Source organism: Thalassophryne amazonica, chromosome 1 (assembly GCF_902500255.1).
Source record: "Thalassophryne amazonica chromosome 1, fThaAma1.1, whole genome shotgun sequence".
Classification (NCBI taxonomy): Eukaryota; Metazoa; Chordata; class Actinopteri; order Batrachoidiformes; family Batrachoididae; genus Thalassophryne; species Thalassophryne amazonica.
This window is the reverse complement of record NC_047103.1, coordinates 151433019-151452466: the sequence shown is the minus strand read 5'-3', so window position 1 is coordinate 151452466 and position 19448 is coordinate 151433019. Positions and strand designations below refer to the sequence as shown.

Here is a 19448-nt window from a genome sequence, read left to right as displayed (position 1 = left end):
CTTCACCTGGTCGGATCGTTGCGGTGCCGCGTTCAAGGAGTTGAAACGGCGCTTCTCGTCTGCACCCGTTCTGGTGCAGCCCGATCCTAGTCGCCAGTTAGTGGTTGAAGTGGACGCCTCGGACTCAGGGATAGGAGCTGTGCTGTCCCAGAGTGGGAAGACCGATAAGGTCCTTCACCCGTGTGCCTATTTTTCCCGCAGGTTGACCCCGGCTGAACGGAACTATGACGTCGGCAATCGAGAACTCCTTGCGGTGAAAGAGGCTCTTGAAGAGTGGAGACATCTGTTGGAGGGAACGTCTGTGCCATTCACGGTTTTCACTGACCACCGGAACCTGGAATATATCAGGACCGCCAAGCGGCTGAATCCCAGGCAAGCCCGCTGGTCACTGTTCTTCGGCCGTTTTGACTTCCGCATCACCTACCGGCCCGGGACCAAGAACCAGAAATCGGATGCCTTGTCCCGGGTACACGAAGACGAGGTCAAAACGGAGTTGTTGGATCCACCGGAACCCATCATCCCGGAGTCCACTATCGTGGCCACCCTCACCTGGGACGTAGAGAGAACCGTCCGGTAGGCCCTGGCACGAAGCCCGGACCCCGGGACTGGACCAAAGAACAGACTTTACGTCCCACCAGAGGCAAGGGCTGCAGTCCTGGACTTCTGTCACGGCTCTAAGCTCTCCTGTCATCCAGGGGTGCGAAGAACCGTGGCAGTTGTCCGGCAGCGCTTCTGGTGGGCGTCCCTGGAGGCCGACATCCGGGACTATATCCAGGCCTGTACCACCTGCGCCAGGGGCAAGGCCGACCATCGCAAGGCTCCGGGACTGCTACAGCCACTGCCCGTGCCTCATCGCCCCTGGTCCCACATCGGCCTGGATTTTGTCACGGGCCTCCCGCCGTCCCAGGGAAACACCGTCATCCTCACGATAGTGGACCGATTCTCCAAGGCGGCCCACTTCGTGGCCCTCCCGAAGCTCCCAACGGCCCAGGAGACAGCGGACCTCCTGGTCCACCACGTTGTCCGCCTGCATGGAATACCATCAGACATCGTCTCCGATCGCGGTCCCCAGTTCTCCTCGCATGTCTGGAGGAGCTTTTGCCGGGAACTGGGGGCCACGGTCAGTCTCTCATCCGGGTATCACCCCCAGACCAACGGGCAAGCAGAGCGGGCCAATCAAGAAATGGAGCAAACGCTACGTTGTGTGACAGCCGCGCACCCGGCGGCCTGGAGTACTCATCTGGCCTGGATCGAGTACGCCCACAACAGTCAAGTGTCATCAGCCACCGGCCTCTCCCCCTTTGAGGTGTGTTTGGGGTATCAGCCCCCATTATTCCCGGTGGTTGAGGGAGAGGTCGGTGTGCCCTCGGTCCAGGCCCACCTGCGGAAGTGCCGTCGGGTGTGGCGTGCCACCCGTTCTGCTTTGTTGAGGGCCCGGATGAGGGCAAAGACCCATGCAGACCGGCGGCGGCCCCCGGCCCCTACGTATCGCCCCGGGCAGGAAGTGTGGTTGTCCACCAAGGACATTCCACTGCAAGTGGCCTCCCCAAAACTGCAAGACAGGTACATAGGTCCGTTTAAGATTCTCAAGGTCATCAATCCCGCCGCAGTGAGGCTTCGGCTTCCAGCCTCACTGCGGATCCATCCAGTATTCCATGTGTCAAAAATCAAGCCCCATCACACCTCGCCCCTCTGTACACCCGGTCCGGCGCCACCTCCTGCCCGGATCATCGATGGCGAGCCGGCTTGGACAGTGCGCCGGCTGTTGGACGTCCGACGGATGGGCCGGGGCTTTCAATATCTGGTGGACTGGGAGGGGTACGGCCCTGAAGAACGCTCCTGGGTGAAGAGGAGCTTCATCCTGGACCCGGCCCTCCTGGCCGACTTCTACCGTCGCCACCCGGACAAGCCCGGTCGGGCGCCAGGAGGCGCCCGTTGAGGGGGGGGTCCTGTTGTGTGGGCCGCTGAAGAGGAGGTACTGCTGGCCCACCACCACCAGAGGGCGCCCTGCCTGAAGTGCGGGCTCCAGGCACCAGAGGGCGCCGCCGCCTCACGGGAGCAGCCTCGGTGACAGCTGTCACCCATCACCTGAGACAGCTGACGGCAATCATCAGTGGGGTATATCAGCAGGACGGCATCTCCACCTCATTGCCGAGATATCGTTTTTACCGGAGAGGTAACGTATTGACGCTAACAGAGTGTATTCTTTTGGATTGAGCTAGTTATTTGGATTACTGTTCCAACGAGAGGTGGAGGTAACTTTCCTGCTGTTCGGAGTCCTGGGTGCAAACGCGCCCCCATCTGACTGTACTTTGTTTCCTCGCCAGCAGTACCAGGTCCGACACGCGGAGGCAGTGGCCACCTGGGAGTTCGGGACTTGGCGGCTCCAGTATTCCCGGGGTCCTGTGGCGGAGGAAGCCGTGTGGTACCGGTCTTACCTTGGAGAGGCGTCTCCTATCTTCGAGCCTGCCCACACAACACTTTTGTGAATTGACTGTTGTCCATTTCTGTGATTGGTTGTATTCGTTGTGCACATTCACAACAGTAAAGCGTTGTTATTTGACTTACTCCATTGTCCGTTCATTTGCGCCCCCTGTTGTGGGTCCGTGTTCCTACACTTTCCCAACAGTAAAGGAGTCCACCCACCACTTTAATAATACCTTAGATCTTGTTCTGACTTTACACTTTACATTTACTCTGATGGACTACCCAGCAGTGGGGAATAAGTTTCATTACAGTAGAAGTATTTCAGAAAGCGCTGTAACTAGGTTTAAGGATATGATTCCCTCTTTATGTTCTCCAATGCCATATACCAACACAGGGCAGAGTAGCTACCTAAACTCTGTGAGTGAGATAGATTATCTCGTCAGTAGTTTTATATCCTCATTGAGGACAACTTTGGATGCTGTAGCTCCTCTGAAAAAGAGAGCCTTAAATCAGAAGTGCCTGACTCCATGGTATAACTCACAAACTCGCAGCTTAAAGCAGATAACACGTAAGTTGGAGAGGAAATGGTGTCTCACTAATTTAGAAGATCTTCACTTAGCCTGGAAAAACAGTCTGTTGCTCTATAAAAAAGCCCTCCGTAAAGCTAGGACATCTTACTACTCATCACTAATTGAAGAAAATAAGAACAACCCCAGGTTTCTTTTCAGCACTGTAGCCAGGCTGACAAAGAGTCAGAGCTCTATTGAGCTGAGTATTCCTTTAACTTTAACTAGTAATGACTTCATGACTTTCTTTGTTAATAAAATTTTAACTATTAGAGAAAAAATTACTCATAACCATCCCAAAGACATATCGTTCTCTTTGGCTGCGTTCAGTGATGCCGGTATTTGGTTAGACTCTTTCTCTCCGATTGTTCTGTCTGAGTTATTTTCATTAGTTACTTCCTCCAAACCATTAACATGTCTATTAGACCCCATTCCTACCAGGCTGCTCAAGGAAGCCCTACCATTAATTAATGCTTCGATCTTAAATATGATCAATCTATCTTTATTAGTTGGTTATGTACCACAGGCTTTTAAGGTGGCAGTAATTAAACCATTACTTAAAAAGCCATCACTTGACCCAGCTATCTTAGCTAATTATAGGCCAATCTCCAACCTTCCTTTACTCTCAAAAATTCTTGAAAGGGTAGTTGTAAAACAGCTAACTGATCATCTGCAGAGGAATGGTCTATTTGAGGAGTTTCAGTCAGGTTTTAGAATTCATCATAGTACAGAAACAGCATTATTGAAGGTTACAAATGATCTTCTTATGGCCTCAGACAGTGGACTCATCTCTGTGCTTGTTCTGTTAGACCTCAGTGCTGCTTTTGATACTGTTGACCATAAAATTTTATTACAGAGATTAGAGCATGCCATAGGTATTAAAGGCACTGCGCTGCGGTGGTTTGAATCATATTTATCTAATAGATTACAATTTGTTCATGTAAATGGGGAATCTTCTTCACAGACTAAGGTTAATTATGGAGTTCCACAAGGTTCTGTGCTAGGACCAATTTTATTCACTTTATACATGCTTCCCTTAGGCAGTATTATTAGACAGCATTGCTTACATTTTCATTGTTACGCAGATGATACCCAGCTTTATCTATCCATGAAGCCAGAGGACACACACCAATTAGCTAAACTGCAGGATTGTCTTACAGACATAAAGACAGGGATGACCTCTAATTTCCTGCTTTTAAACTCAGATAAAACTGAAGTTATTGTACTTGGCCCCACAAATCTTAGAAACATGGTGTCTAAGCAGATCCTTACTCTGGATGGCATTACCCTGACCTCTAGTAATACTGTGAGAAATCTTGGAGTCATTTTTGATCAGGATATGTCATTCAATGCGCATATTAAACAAATATGTAGGACTGCTTTTTTGCATTTGCGCAATATCTCTAAAATTAGAAAGGTCTTGTCTCAGAGTGATGCTGAAAAACTAATTCATGCATTTATTTCCTCTAAGCTGGACTACTGTAATTCATTATTATCAGGTTGTCCTAAAAGTTCCCTGAAAAGCCTTCAGTTAATTCAAAATGCTGCAGCTAGAGTACTGACAGGGACTAGAAGGAGAGAGCATATCTCACCCATATTGGCCTCTCTTCATTGGCTTCCTGTTAATTCTAGAACAGAATTGAAAATTCTTCTTCTTACTAATAAGGTTTTGAATAATCAGGTCCCATCTTATCTTAGGGACCTCATAGTACCATATCACCCCAATAGAGCTCTTCGCTCTCAGACTGCAGGCTTACTTGTAGTTCCTAGGGTTTGTAAGAGTAGAATGGGAGGCAGAGCCTTCAGCTTTCAGGCTCCTCTCCTCTGGAACCAGCTCCCAATTCGGATCAGGGAGACAGACACCCTCTCTACTTTTAAGATTAGGCTTAAAACTTTCCTTTTTGCTAAAGCTTATAGTTAGGGCTGGATCAGGTGACCCTGAACCATCCCTTAGTTATGCTGCTATAGACTTAGACTGCTGGGGGGTTCCCATGATGCACTGAGTGTTTCTTTCTCTTTTTGCTCTGTATGCACCACTCTGCATTTAATGATTAGTGATTGATCTCTGCTCCCCTCCACAGCATGTCTTTTTCCTGGTTCTCTCCCTGAGCCCCAACCAGTCCCAGCAGAAGACTGCCCCTCCCTGAGCCTGGTTCTGCTGGAGGTTTCTTCCTGTTAAAAGGGAGTTTTTCCTTCCCACTGTCGCCAAGTGCTTGCTCACAGGGGGTCGTTTTGACCATTGGGGTTTTTCCGTAATTATTGTATGGCTTTTCCTTACAATATAAAGCACCTTGGGGCAACTGTTGTTGTGATTTGGCGCTATATAAATAAAATTGATTTGATACGTTTGTCACTCACCTTCCTGTTGGGAACAGTAGTAACCATCACCATAAAACCCAGGGTGGCACTGACACCGGTAGGAACCAAGGTCATTAATACATCTCCCATTGATGGAACATGGAGAGGAGATGCACTCATCTATATCTACATAAAGACAAAGAAATACATATAGGAATCCTCAAATTAAAGTCAGCATATATACTTGTGTGTGTGTGTATATATTTTCTCTCTCTCTCTCTCTCTCTCTCTCTCTCTCTCTCTCTCTCTCTCTATATATATATATATATATATATATACAGTAGTGTTCAGAATAATAGTAGTGCTATGTGACTAAAAAGATTAATCCAGGTTTTGAGTATATTTCTTATTGTTACATGGGAAACAAGGTACCAGTAGATTCAGTAGATTCTCACAAATCCAACAAGACCAAGCATTCATGACATGTACACTCTTAAGGCTATGAAATTGGGCTATTAGTAAAAAAAAAAAAAGTAGAAAAGGGGGTGTTCACAATAATAGTAGCATCTGCTGTTGACGCTACAAACTCAAAACTATTATGTTCAAACTGCTTTTTTAGCAATCCTGTGAATCACTAAAGTAGTATTTAGTTGTATAACCACAGTTTTTCATGATTTCTTCGCATCTGCAAGGCATTAATTTTGTTGGTTTGGAACCAAGATTTTGCTTGTTTACTTGTGTGCTTGGGGTCATTGTCTTGTTGAAACACCCATTTCAAGGGCATGTCCTCTTCAGCATAAGGCAACATGACCTCTTCAAGTATTTTGACATATCCAAACTGATCCATGATACCTGGTATGTGATATATAAGCCCAACACCATAGTAGGAGAAACATGCCCATATCATGATGTTTGCACCACCATGCTTCACTGTCTTCACTGTGAACTGTGGCTTGAATTCAGAGTTTGGGGGTCGTCTCACAAACTGTCTGCGGCCCTTGGACCCAAAAAGAACAATTTTACTCTCATTAGTCCACAAAATAGTCCTCCATTTCTCTTTAGGCCAGTTGATGTGATCTTTGGCAAATTGTAACCTCTTCTGCACATGTCTTTTATTTAACAGAGGGACTTTGTGGGGGATTCTTGCAAATAAATTAGCTTCACACAGGCGTCTTCTAACTGTCACAGCACTTACAGGTAACTCCAGACTGTCTTTGATCATCCTGGAGCTGATCAATGGGTGAGCCTTTGCCAGGCTGGTTATTCTTCTATCCATTTTGATGGTTGTTTTCCGTTTTCTTCCACGCGTCTGTTTTTTTTTTTTGTTTGTTTGTTTTTTTTGTCCATTTTAAGCATTGGAGATCATTGTAGATGAACAGCCTATAATTTTTTGCACCTGCGTATAAGTTTTCTCCTCTCCAATCAACTTTTTAATCAAACTACGCTGTTCTTCTGAACTTCCTGGACATCCCATTTTCCTCCAGCTTTCAAAGAGAAAAGCATGTTCAACAGGTGCTGGCTTCATCCTTAAATAGGGGACACCTGATTCACACCTGTTTGTTCCACAAAATTGACGAGCTCACTGACTGAATGCCACACTACTATTATTGTGAACACCCCCTTTTCTACTTTTTTTTTTACTAATAACCCAATTTCATAGCCTTAAGAGTGTGCATGAGTGTATCATGAATGCTTGGTCTTGTTGGATTTGTGAGAATCTACTGAATCTACTGGTACCTTGTTTCTCATGTAACAATAAGAAATATACTCAAAACCTGGATTAATCTTTTTAGTCACATAGCACTACTATTATTCTGTATACTACTATATATAGGGTGTCCCAAAAAACTATACAACATTTAAAACACTCGGTTTGACCCTTAAATGCTACAAACTTAATCACTTATGTTTCTTTTTTACTTGCAGAGACCCTGAAGTTTATGTTGATGCCAAGCATCGATGCAATGAAGGAAAACATCTGCTGAGAAATCCGAAACATTCCTCAGGACACTTTCCTCAAAGCGTTTGCAGGCCGTAATTGGCCAACGCGGGGCCTACATTGAACATGTTGTCTAAGAGACTGACAAAATGCAGGGCCAATATTGACATTGGTATGAAAAACTTCACAATTCAGCTTTCTATCCAGCCATAAATTTATTTCCTAGACATATGCTTTGACCATTTTCTTTGCTGATAAAATGTTGTATATTTTTTGGGACACATATAGGAGGATTTTCTGGTTTTACAAACGTAATTGTTTCAACCATCCAAATCTACTCAGTACTATATATGGACAAACACTTTGTCTCTCATAGTTTTTCTGAAAACCCAGTTTGAATCTGAAATTGGGTGGTTTGAAATGAGACAATCTTGGCAGCGCCTGACTCCACCTAACTCCCAGCAAAACCATAAATGTGTAAAAAGGTTTAACGTGGGCAAGACCATTGTGACCAGGGCAGGATAACCAAAACCTGAACACCCCCTGCTCAGAATTATTAATGTGATATGTGATATGATATTTTTGTGGGCTGCGTGGTGGTTTTCATAACGGGTGGCTTGGGTGTGCATACAAACAATTACGACTGCCATTTTGACGCAGTAGCACTGTGATAGACTGGCATCCTGTCCAGGGTTGTACACTGCCTCACGTCCCATGACTGCTGGGATAGGCTCCAGTCCCCCCCCCAATGACCCTTAACTGGAGTAAGCGGGTATAGAAAATGGATGGATTTTGTCTCAGTAACCATGAAACAACAGTGGAACTAATGTCAGCAAGGTCTCGATACCTATAATCAGTGTTAAGAGTAAAATTTTGCTCATAAGTACTGGAGCACAGATTTTTTTTTTAGATGGTGTGTTAATGTAGTTTACCCCACAGTTAGCCATATTATCGCAGATATTTGGAATAAAATGCTCAGAAAGGACAAACACAACTGAATCCAGAGCAACTAGCAGCCACTGCTACTATCTCGCTGGTGCCTACCTGGATCCGCTGGCACATACGAGCAGCAACTGAAAGCAGCCATGCCACTAATTATTCATATGTTTATGACTTAAAATAGCTTAAAGTGAAGAGTTATGTACAGTTGTAATGAATGAAAAACTACCTATAAATACAAAACCTTTTATTATTATTATTATTATTATTATTAATTTGTTAGTTAATTTCTTTTGGACCAGGCTGTAAACATATTTACTTTTGCTGTAAAGTTGGAGATTTTAAGATGGGCTTCTATAGGGAGTGACTCGGTTCTGAAGTGAACCTCAAGTGGCCATTCAAGGAACTCCAAGATTTGACACTTCCACATTGGCTTCTTTCTTCACCGAGCCCGACCATGTATTCTACTTCTACCTTTGCACCAAAAACAGGTGATTTCAATGATTAACCTTTACTCACTGAAAGCCACAGTTTTCTTCCTCTGACTGGAGGTTAGTGCCAGTACACAGTACAGGAACTGCAATTTAGATGTCTTCATCTTATCAGTCACTGTCTAGTAGTAAGGAGGTACTTGTTAAGTCTTTCCTTCAACACTTTTGGGCAGCTATTGACAAGAAAGGTTTTAGTGATATTACCACCCGATTTGTGTCTTTGGATGAGCTCAAGGCCTCAGCTAAAATACGATAGCTGTCAAAGAGGGAGGTATAGGGTGGGTTCATCAAAAGTTCACACTGATGAGAAAAGGGAGGACATCTCTCCCTCTCACATTCCTAAACAACACACACTGTGCCATTCCTCCATTTATGTTTCACTTTCAGCCCCTCTCCCTGTCTAATCTCACCCTCTGGTTCTCACGTAGTTCTCTCTTTCTGCTTGTTGTTCTCACATTTGTTAGCCATCCTCCCCGCTCGCTGTTTTCTAGCCCTTGCAGCTGTGCTTTATAGCTGTGAAAAATAAATGTGCCTGTGTTCAACAAAATATGCCGATCTCTTCCAAGGATTCAAGTTATTTTGGAAAATGCAGCTCAAGATGCATTAACATGTGCAAATACAGTTCCAACCAAACAATGCAAACTATGAGCAGTATCACGTGCCAAACAAACTCCATGACGAGTTATTTCATTGTTTTGTAACTGACATGCTGGAATACTCTCTCTCTCTTGTTCTCTCTTTCTCTCTCTCTTTCTCTCTCTCTTTCTCTCTCTCTTTCTCTCTCTGTGTGTGTGTGTGTGTGTGTGTGTGTGTGTGTGTGTGTGTGTGTGTGTGTGTGTGTGTGTGTGTGTGTGTGTGTGCATGAACCAAGCAGGAACCTCCAGCGCTGCAAAATGAAGCCAATGCAGAGCCTCCAAAATCTGCAGTTCCATGAATGACCACTTGAGGTTGGCTCTAAATGCAATTCAAGCCTCATAGAACCCCATGCTAAAATGTCAGACATTTCCAGTAGAAATAAACATATTAAAAGCCTAGTTTAAAAAAACAACAAAAAACAGCAGCTAGTTTCCTCGTTCATGACAAATATGAGGGGGTATATTTCTACATAACTAATCAGTTTAAGGTATTTCAAGCCATACAGTTCTGAATATTTAGGGGCATGTTCGTTTTTAGTGACAGCTAGTGTGTGCTGAGCCCAGGCAGCCACTGCTCATGACCTCACTGTGCAACTGACAATGTCATCCTTTCTGAGCATTTTATTACAAATACCTAAAATAACACAGCTGTGTGGTTAATTGTACTAACAAACCATCTAAGAAATCTGTGCTTCAGTCTTTATGTTGAATGAAAGTTTGCTATTATTTAAATTGTATGGGGAATAAATTTTGGTGAATGTTAGTGAAACTGAAGAACATGCTGCCGGCAAACACGCATTTTGTCTGTTATTTATGTCTGTTGTTGAGAGCTGCTGTTGCTGTAAGTGGTTCGTTTTAGCTAATTAATTTCTGCTTATCTCTGTCTAAGGCGGAGGTGAAGATGGAGTTGGACTGCTGGGAGAGTAGGGCTTCATGGGCATTGTGGATTCTTCAGCTCATTAGTTGAACAAATGTCAAGTATTATGGGGTCCTTCCTGGGCTGAGTCATGAGGAACTTGAGTGACAATGTGAAGTTCAGAAGCCTCTTGGAAAACTGGAGTGTGTTGATGATGCTTGGATGTGTCAGCGAGATATTTACTGGAGAAAGTCAGACTAAAACTTCGTGAGAAACAGAATAGAACATTGCCTTGCCATTTGTAGCCCCTGTGTTTGGTGATGGCTCTTTGTCATTTGGATGTTTTTTGAGCCATCAGGTTGATACAACCTTTGGACTCTATATGAGTGCAGCAGATAACAGAATATTTACAGAGGAATCCTTCAAATGGTGATGCAAGCAAAAAATTTGGCACAAATACTCCTTAGACATTACTCTTTTGAAAAAAATGGACTGTCCACTTAAATTTTCAAAGGGCAGCCAGGTAGGGGTCAATTGAAGAATAATACAGAGGTCAAATTTAAAAATGCTACAGTCATATTGAAAACTATACCACATTATTTGTCTGAACATAAAGATTCCAAAAAGATATGACCCCTACCCGGCAGCCTATTGAAAATTCAAGTGGCCAGTCAGGTTTTGAAATGAGTAATGTCTAAGGAGTATTTGTGTCAAATTTTGTGCTTGCATCAACATTTAAAGGATTGTTACACAGTAAATTTTGCAGTGTAAAATTTACTTTGCGGGGATAACATTTGGTCCCAGTCCAAATAGAGTTAAATATACTCTATCACAGTGCTAAATCAAGTCTATCACAGTGTAAAATCAATTTTTACTGGAGTAGAAACACTTGATATGACAAAATGGTAGAGCTGAGTTCACTCTATAATGAAGTGTATTTTACTCTGCTTAGACTGGGACCAAATGTTATCCTGGCAGAGTAAACTTTACTCAGTAAAATTTACTGTGTAGTTATCTGGTGCACTATATGTAATGGATGCATTGCCTTGGTGCAACATTTCTGTCCTTGCCTGTTCTTGTTCCTTGCTGTGCTTTGTTACTTTGTTATCTGGAGTATGGCCAAAACAGATGGTCACCCCACTGAGTCTGGTCTGCTTGAAGTTTATTCCTGCATTCAAAAAATGCAGGAAAAATCAAAAATTTCTTATATTACAGTTGTTGACAATGTGTTTGCTCAGTTGTGAGGTGCATTGAGATGACTTATGTTATTTGTCACTGTACAAATAAATTGAATACAAATTGAATATGGTAGCACTACAAACACCAATTAGCAGGTATTGATCACTAGGTAATGGTAGCTACACTGATATCGCCACATTCATTGAGGCTATATGCTGATAATAGTTTTTAATATCTGAACACAAGCCACCTAGCCTGCAAAAAATACCTTTAACCAATCATCTGAACCCAGGTGACCTAGCCTGTTAACATCAAGATACTGAAGTCATTATGTCTTGCACATTTATGGGTCATTATTCATTCATTTTGGGTGAGAGTTCAGTGACATTGAATTCTAACCTATTTGAACTTCAAACCTGCAGTTCAGAAAACCTGTGGGTGCCGTCACAGGGGGTTGCTCCTTTTTATATCAAAACTAGGTTTTATATAATGTTTTTTTCTGTAGTCACACTTGGTTTTAGTTCATATCAAGTCATGACTTTGTAAACCGAAAATCAATCTTTAAACTCCTGCAAATGGCTTCTCACTGAATTCTGCTTTCCCTGATTCTTACAGTTGAAAAGTAACTATTATCTAGTCATCAAAGTTAATGTTTTGTAATGTAAATTCCTGTGTAGCATTTACAGTATGGTCTGAGAGGGAATACTTAAAAGGGTAATACTGTGTAAATCTGTTTTATATCTAACTTTTACCCATAAATATGGTTATACTTTCTTGTTAAACATTTTCTTGGTTATAGATGAATGAATTGCTCTCCAACGTCAAACTCATTACATTTGCATCTTCATTGTCTTTAAACAGTTTCATGGATTACAGGGGACTAACCAACACAGATATGCCCATCGTAACCAAATTCAAAGCCCGTCTGGCAGTGGCACTGATGACTCCCGGGCATGTTCACACAGTGGGCGTGATCTCCACATGACGCCAATCCCTCAGCGCACTCATCGATATCTGCGTGAGAGTTCAGAGAGGGAGAGAAGTGAGACAGTTTTTGTATAAACTAATAAAGTCCCTTCTCTAACAGCCTTTTGCCTGCTGCATGTGTCAGTATATGAGCGTAAAAGCTATAATCAAGAGTCATTACTGGGGCTTTAGTCTACATACGTTGACACAACAGCCTGTTGTTGAGTGCATGCCAGCTTGTTAGTGTCTACATTTCCACACCTGGATTCTTGATTGCACACATACATGTGCTGTATAATATACTGGACAAAGCCACACACCGATTATGTGACCACGAAGCCTCATTGAGGCAAATTCATGAGAACTTAATTCAAGCCTGGGGCCCTGTGAGTGCTGTCAGCAGGAGAGAAAGACCTGCTGCTGGGCTAATGACAGGCCGTGTACCTTCTAAAAACCCTGAACATCCCTGTTAACTCCAGAATTAACCCAGAGGAGAAAGACTGAGAATAAGAATGGAAAGGCGAGAAAATTAGAGACAGGATCTGTTGTAATATTTCGAGTAAATCTAGAGGGAAGAGAGCAGATTCCAAACTAGAAGAACTTGAAATTAAACAGGATGACACAAATGGGGTAAAGATTAGTTCTCGACACTGGATGGACATGTGTTGATGAAACGCAGACAGGCTACTCTGAATGGTCGACAACACTGTTTATAATAGTATAGCCCCTTGCAAAATGACTTGTTCTCTGATGGCCTGTAGCTCCCTGAAGTCCAAATTAGTCCTGTATATTGTTTCACAAGAAGGAAAACCTTTCCTTACATCCCCCTTTATGGATCCAGGCTTTCAGTGACTATCCTGGACTCCGCCATGAGAAGTGTATCTTTATGTAGAGGACATTCATCATGACTCTGGGTCCTCAGCCTCTAAAATAAAGAGAGGCCTGGAAAGAAGTTATAGAGTCAAGAAGTTGTTGGACAGAGTTGTTAACGATGCTGACACTTTTTGAGGAAAACAAAGATCCAAGTCTTTACGTTCCTGGGTATGGTATGGTTGTGAGATTTGGAATCTAACCAGTGACTTAAAACAAAGACTGGATGTCAACACTAGGCCTATTTGGGGGTTCCTTGGGTCCTGCTGGAATAACTTTGTGTCAGTCGTGTGGTTACTTGTGCATGAGTGTCAACAACAACATTTTGGACATGTGGCGGGTTTCTCTGGACATGATCCAGTGTGCTGGTGCCTCACTGTTGAGGACCCAGTGACTAGAGAAGGCCGAGGGAATGCCCACACTTCACCTGGCTGAGGTAGATACATGGACATTTTTGAGAGGTGGGAATTGATCGGTAGTTTCCATCTAGGACCTAGGGCAATTGTACTGTGGTGTAGTGGATCACGTGATGCCTCCCAGAGTTGACTTGACTTGTTATATCTAAACAGCGGATGGTTTAAACAGTATAACACGTGTTTAGAGTGTTTACAACTCTGTTTTGTTATTTACACCATGCATAAGGGGTTGTGTTTTGTCTGTTAATTAACCATGGGTATGTTTGTAGGTTCTCAGTCATCCAGGTCATAGTTGTCTCTGGAGCTTGAAAAAGGACGCCTCGTCTTCTTTAAGTTTCTTCAAGATATTTTACATCTCATCGAAAAGGCTTCTTCACTTCTAAAAACCAAAAGGTGGACAGTCCCAGGTATATAAACCCCAGTGGGGGTTTTGTTTTGTTACAAAGGGACAAAGCCCCCACAGTGATTTCACCTGAAGCCTCTGATGGTGGTGACCCCCGCCTTCTTTCACACCTTGGCGCATGTGATTAGGCACATGAACAATAGTGGCTCACATACCACCTCCAGGGGACAAAACAGGGGTGGCACTGCTTAGTGGTTAGCACTGTTGCCTCACAGCAAGAAGGTCATGGGATTGCTTCCCACCTGGACCTTTCTGTGTGGAGTTTGTATGTTCTCCCCGTGTTTGCATGGGCTCCCCCACGATGTTTAAACCAGTTAGCCTGTTATGTGTCATTACGTTTTACGTTGTGGTGGACCCTGGCATATTGCTATTTACAAGAAAACAGGTTTGCGAAACAATACAGCAAAGTGTACAAGCAGATCTTTTACTGTAACAGCCACCAAAGCTCCCCAAGGTGAAGTGCTTTTCGATTAGTGTTTGCTTTTATTTCATTTTCAATTTTTGTTGTCTAGACTGTACATGCATCAAGAACGCACCTATATAAAGCATATCATATTGTATCATACAAATAGCAAAAGAACACTGCATTAGAGTTTAAACAAGGTTCTGAGCCTTGCAACTACCAGGCTATTTCTCTGACTGGTTACTGAGCGAACTGTGACCTGTGGTGGCCCAGGTGTTCCTACACCTGCACTCAAACTGTCTCTCCTCCTCTGCAGTGACACCTCTCTCCGTCAGCTCCACAGGGAGCCAGCTGGACAACCACCACCTCATCTCTGCCACTGGCCTGGTTCTCCATCTGTACACCTGGTCTCATCGGACTGCGGCTTCCTGTTTCCACCACAGCGCGGGTTGGGTCTCCTCTCTCCAGACCTCCTTATCATCATTCACAATTCTGCAGCATTTCACCTTGTACTCATTTCTGTACAATAAATTTGGTTTCATTCAGCCTCCTGCTTTGGAGTCCAATCCAGCTTGTGGGTCACGACCATAACATTATGTGTGTATTCCCACACACAAAGGTCAGATGAAAAGTTCATGAACTACCCTGCCCTTGTAGGATGAGACAAGATTTGGGTTATTTTTCAACATAGTCTTCTTTAAGGTCTTCTCCTTCCAATGGTGCTGTGGCATTTACTAGATGCCTTTGGCATAGAAACTTCCAACCAGAAAAATCCTTCAAAGACAGATATTATACCATCATTCCAATAACAAGTTTTAATGGCCAAATGTTATTTTCATCTTAGGAACCAGATGGAAGCCACATGGTGTCAAATAAGGATGGTATGTTGTGTGGTCAACCAGATGGGAGACACAGTCACTCAAGACATTCATGGCAACCACTGACTCATGAGCTGGGGCATTGTCCTGATGAACGAAGACATCCTTTGACTTTCGTCAGTGTTTGATTTTGATAGACTTGCATAACTGCCTCAGCAAATTGGCATAGTCTTCTCGGTTTATGGTTTGGTCCATTGGATGGTAGTCCATGAGGGCAATCTTAGCCTTCTTTGGAGTAACTCAATGTGCGTGTTTCCACTGCAGTGTTTGGTTGTCGCTGACAAATATAAATGGACCTGATGTTCATCATAGGTTGGGAAACAATCAGTGAAATGAGCTGGATCAACTTCCAGATGCTCCAAGTTCCTCCTCGATTGATGAGTCTAGTGAGCTTTTACTAGTAGTCAGAAGGCACAGCACCCATCTAGTATAAGCTTTTGACACTCTAAATTTCCTATGCAGAGCTTGAAGTGTAAATTGAGAATTACACAATATTCACACTTTATCACATATGATTCACAAAGATCAGTCAGATAGGTACCATAGCAGTTGTGTCCATCCCCTCTGTAACCAGCAGCACACTGACACCGGAAAGCTTGGCCCTCCAGTGGGATACACTGGGCTGTGGTATCACAGTCATGGATCCCAACATAACAGGGGTTCACCAGCTCTGGATGGAAGAAAATATTTTCATCAGAAGAGCAACTCCATCTCACAAAAGCAATATTTGCAGTTACATGGCCTACAGTTATAAAGCACTTTTATGGTTAAAGGGCTTTACATAGATGTACATAGATGTACTTTCTGTGGTTGCAGAAAGTACAACCACATTACACCCATTTTGGCATCCCTCACTGGCTTCCTGTCCCAGTGAGATCAGATTTTAAGTTTCTGCTACTAACCTATAAAATTTCATGGACTGGCACCTCCCGACCTAGCTGACCTAATTAAACCTTACGTACCGGCTCGGGCTTTACGTTCTCAGGGTGCAGGACTACTTTGTGTCCCTAAGGTAAATAAGAAGTCTGTGGGTCACAGAGCTTTCTCTTATCGTGCCCCTGTTCTGTGGAATGATCTCCCTGCGTCAATAAAACAGTCAGATTCTGTGGAGATTTTCAAGTCCAGATTTAAGACGCCCTTTCATATGGCTAGCATACTGGTACAGTTTTGTTTTACGCTTTTTACTCTTTTAATTCATTTATTAGTAATTGGAGCAGGCCGCGGCCTCAACTTTACATGAATTCTGGGTCTTTTAGTGAAGTTTAGGGCTAGTGACCGGTTGATCAACTTAGTATTTCTCTGTTTTTCTTGTTGTTTAATGCTGGCAAATTATACAGTATTTTTTGTCTTTCTGATGCCTGATTCTGTTTTTTCTTTCTGTTTAAGGTGCAGCTCCATTCAGAGATGGGAGCAGTATTTGTGTTGGCGACCCTCCTGTCCTGTGCGCCAACAGCATTTCTTGTATATTCGTCTGTAAATTGTTCTGTGAATTGTTCTATAATTTGTGTCTGTAACATGGCCCAAGCAGAGGGTCACCCCTTTGAGTCTGGTCTGCTTGAGGTTTCTTCCTCAGAGGGAGTTTTTCCTTACCACTGTTGCTCTGGGGGTTGGTAAGGTTAGACCTTACCTGTGTGAAGCATTTTGAGGCAACTCCGTTGTGATTTGGCGCTATATAAATGAAAATAAATTAAAATAAATTGAAATTGAAATGCCCCACATTTACCTATGCACATACCGATATCAGGGTGCTGCCATGCAAGGCACGCAATAAAACAACACGATACATATTCAGATCCATGGGCTGATTCACGAATAACACTTGTTATTATGAAATGATTTGACTCTGTGCAATTTGAAGCAATCAGATACAATTCTTTGTTTAAAGTAGACATTCAAATTAAAGGAAGTAAAAATTGGCATTGCTTCCCTTCAAATACATATTTTTTGAAAAACCAGAGACCATATTCAGGTTTTTACTAATGCGTGTGTAGCACATTTTTGTTGCCTCTGCTCACCTTTTGTTTCAGCACTGGGGGAAGCGCTGCATACAGGAGCAGAAAGTGCAGCATGGAAGAAGCCCAGAAGAAGAAGCTAGGCGTTGTTGGCATAACTTTCCCAGTCTGAACCGGCATGACAGCATTAACAAATTGTGAACCAAATGTAAGGTTTTGTTTTACTTTGCAAAGTTAACATTCCCATGATCGGTTTCGCAAGAGCCTCGCAACAACAACTGAACCTCTAAAAGAGTTTGAAGACACAGAATCACTTTATTTAGATCAATGTGTGGAAGTAGTAATGAAACAACATTAACGTAATGTAACGTCCAGGTGGGAAGCAATCCCATGACCTTTTATAACATTAAAAATGAACTATTGATTGGGTAATAGTACACTAACATAACTGATTTGCAGTTTGATTCATATTTAACTGTACTGATATAGATTATTTGTTGTACCTATAGTACTTTATGTGTGTGTGTGTGTGTGTGTGTGTGTGTGTGTGTGTGTGTGTGTTTGGGGTGATCATGTACTGTATGCATTCTACAAGTTGTTACTATGTTAATAGTGTATATAATACTATATGATTTCCAAAGTTTATTTGTATCGCAGTGCAGAAGTTATTTTTCTAACACAAAAATTTGTTATTTGTTCGCACTCACTGACAAGAAAAATGAACTAACATATAAAACACCATAAAGGAGCACTGCTTAAAAATCTGACAAAAAATAAAAAAAAAAAAATAAAAAAAAAAATCAGACCCCCAGTCTACTTTTATGTGAGATAAATTGAGATTAGGATTATTCATATGATGATTAGAGCAATGATTAGAGTGTAACTTAATTTAACACACATGTTAAATTAATCCAGACAACTTCCCCTGAGGATGGTGTTTTTCTGAGGAAATGACTCACATCATGTTTGTAATATTCACCATATGGATGAAGTTAAACACACGTACACATGAGCGAGAGAAAGAGGATGACACACAGACGGGGGGGGGGGTGAGTGAGCGGATGTCTGCTCGGGGTTTCCTTCAGCACACACTCAAAAAGGAAAAGAAAAAAACAAAACCTGAGCCCAGACCCAAGACCAGAAATGAGAAACATTTAAGCGAAACTTTACACAAAATGTGAATGATGTAAAACATGAATAATATGAAAAAATAGAAGTCACAATGCTGTTTGACTTCAAAATGTTAACTTTAACTTATTTTAGTTCACAGTTTACAGAATAAGGCATCATTTTATTCAAAGCATCAGAGGATACATGTTTAGTAAGTCCAGTCAGTTAAAAGCTTCAACAACATCAATACACAGACCTCTAAACCAATCTCATCACATTGTAAACCGGTTAGTGTTTTGATTTTAATGTTACAAATGAGACTGATGTCATTGATACCCACTCGGTAACCTATGGTAGTCTACCTATGGTAAACTATGGTTATAGGTCCATCAACAGGTTATCAATAGGCTAAATCAAGCCTATTGTTAGATTATAGCCCATCAACAGGTAATCAACAAGTTATTTTCAAGCGTATGGTTAGAATCCCATCTAACCATAGATTACCTATGACAATGTATGGTTAGATCATATGGCTCACCATAAATCTATGGCTTGATAAGATGGAAAATCATTTTGGGATTACTGGGAATACCCTTGCATAGTTGACATCATACTTGACCAGTCGTTCTCACTGTGTTTTGTACAGTAACACTACCTCTAACCTTAGTAACATGAAATTTTGGGTTCCACAGGGGTCCGTCTTAGGCCCCCTGCTTTTCTCTCTTTATATAGCACCCCTTGGGCACATATTGCTGCGCTTTGGGGTTACCTTTCACTGCCATTCTGATGACTGCTGGTAATCTCATTCACATAAAATCCTTAGAAGATTGCCTTGCATCAGTGAGAAGTTGGATGTCTAGAAACTTCCTACTTTTAAACTCTGATAAGACTGAAATGGTGGTTCTTGGTCCAGTGAGACATCAATTTGAACAGTTAACGCTTAGCCTAGGCTCATGTGTCATACATCACACAGACAAAGTGAGGAACCTTGGGGTAATTTTTGATCCTACATTGTCCTTTGACCTCCACATTAGAAATATTACGAGGACTGCTTTCTTCCACCTGCGAAATATAGAGAAGATTCGTCCCATCCTGTCTATGGCTGATGCTGAGACCCTGA

The 19448-nt window shown here is 42.7% G+C and overlaps 1 protein-coding gene across 1 annotated transcript in view; it reads right to left on the bottom strand.

Moving 5' to 3' along the window:
• Positions 1-19448, bottom strand: part of nid2a (nidogen 2a (osteonidogen)) — a 185348-nt gene that overhangs the window by 88567 nt on the left and 77333 nt on the right. Inside the window, 3 exon segments of the mRNA XM_034176255.1 lie at positions 5352-5477; positions 12216-12344; positions 15808-15936. Coding sequence (XP_034032146.1) covers positions 5352-5477; positions 12216-12344; positions 15808-15936 — 384 coding nt within the window.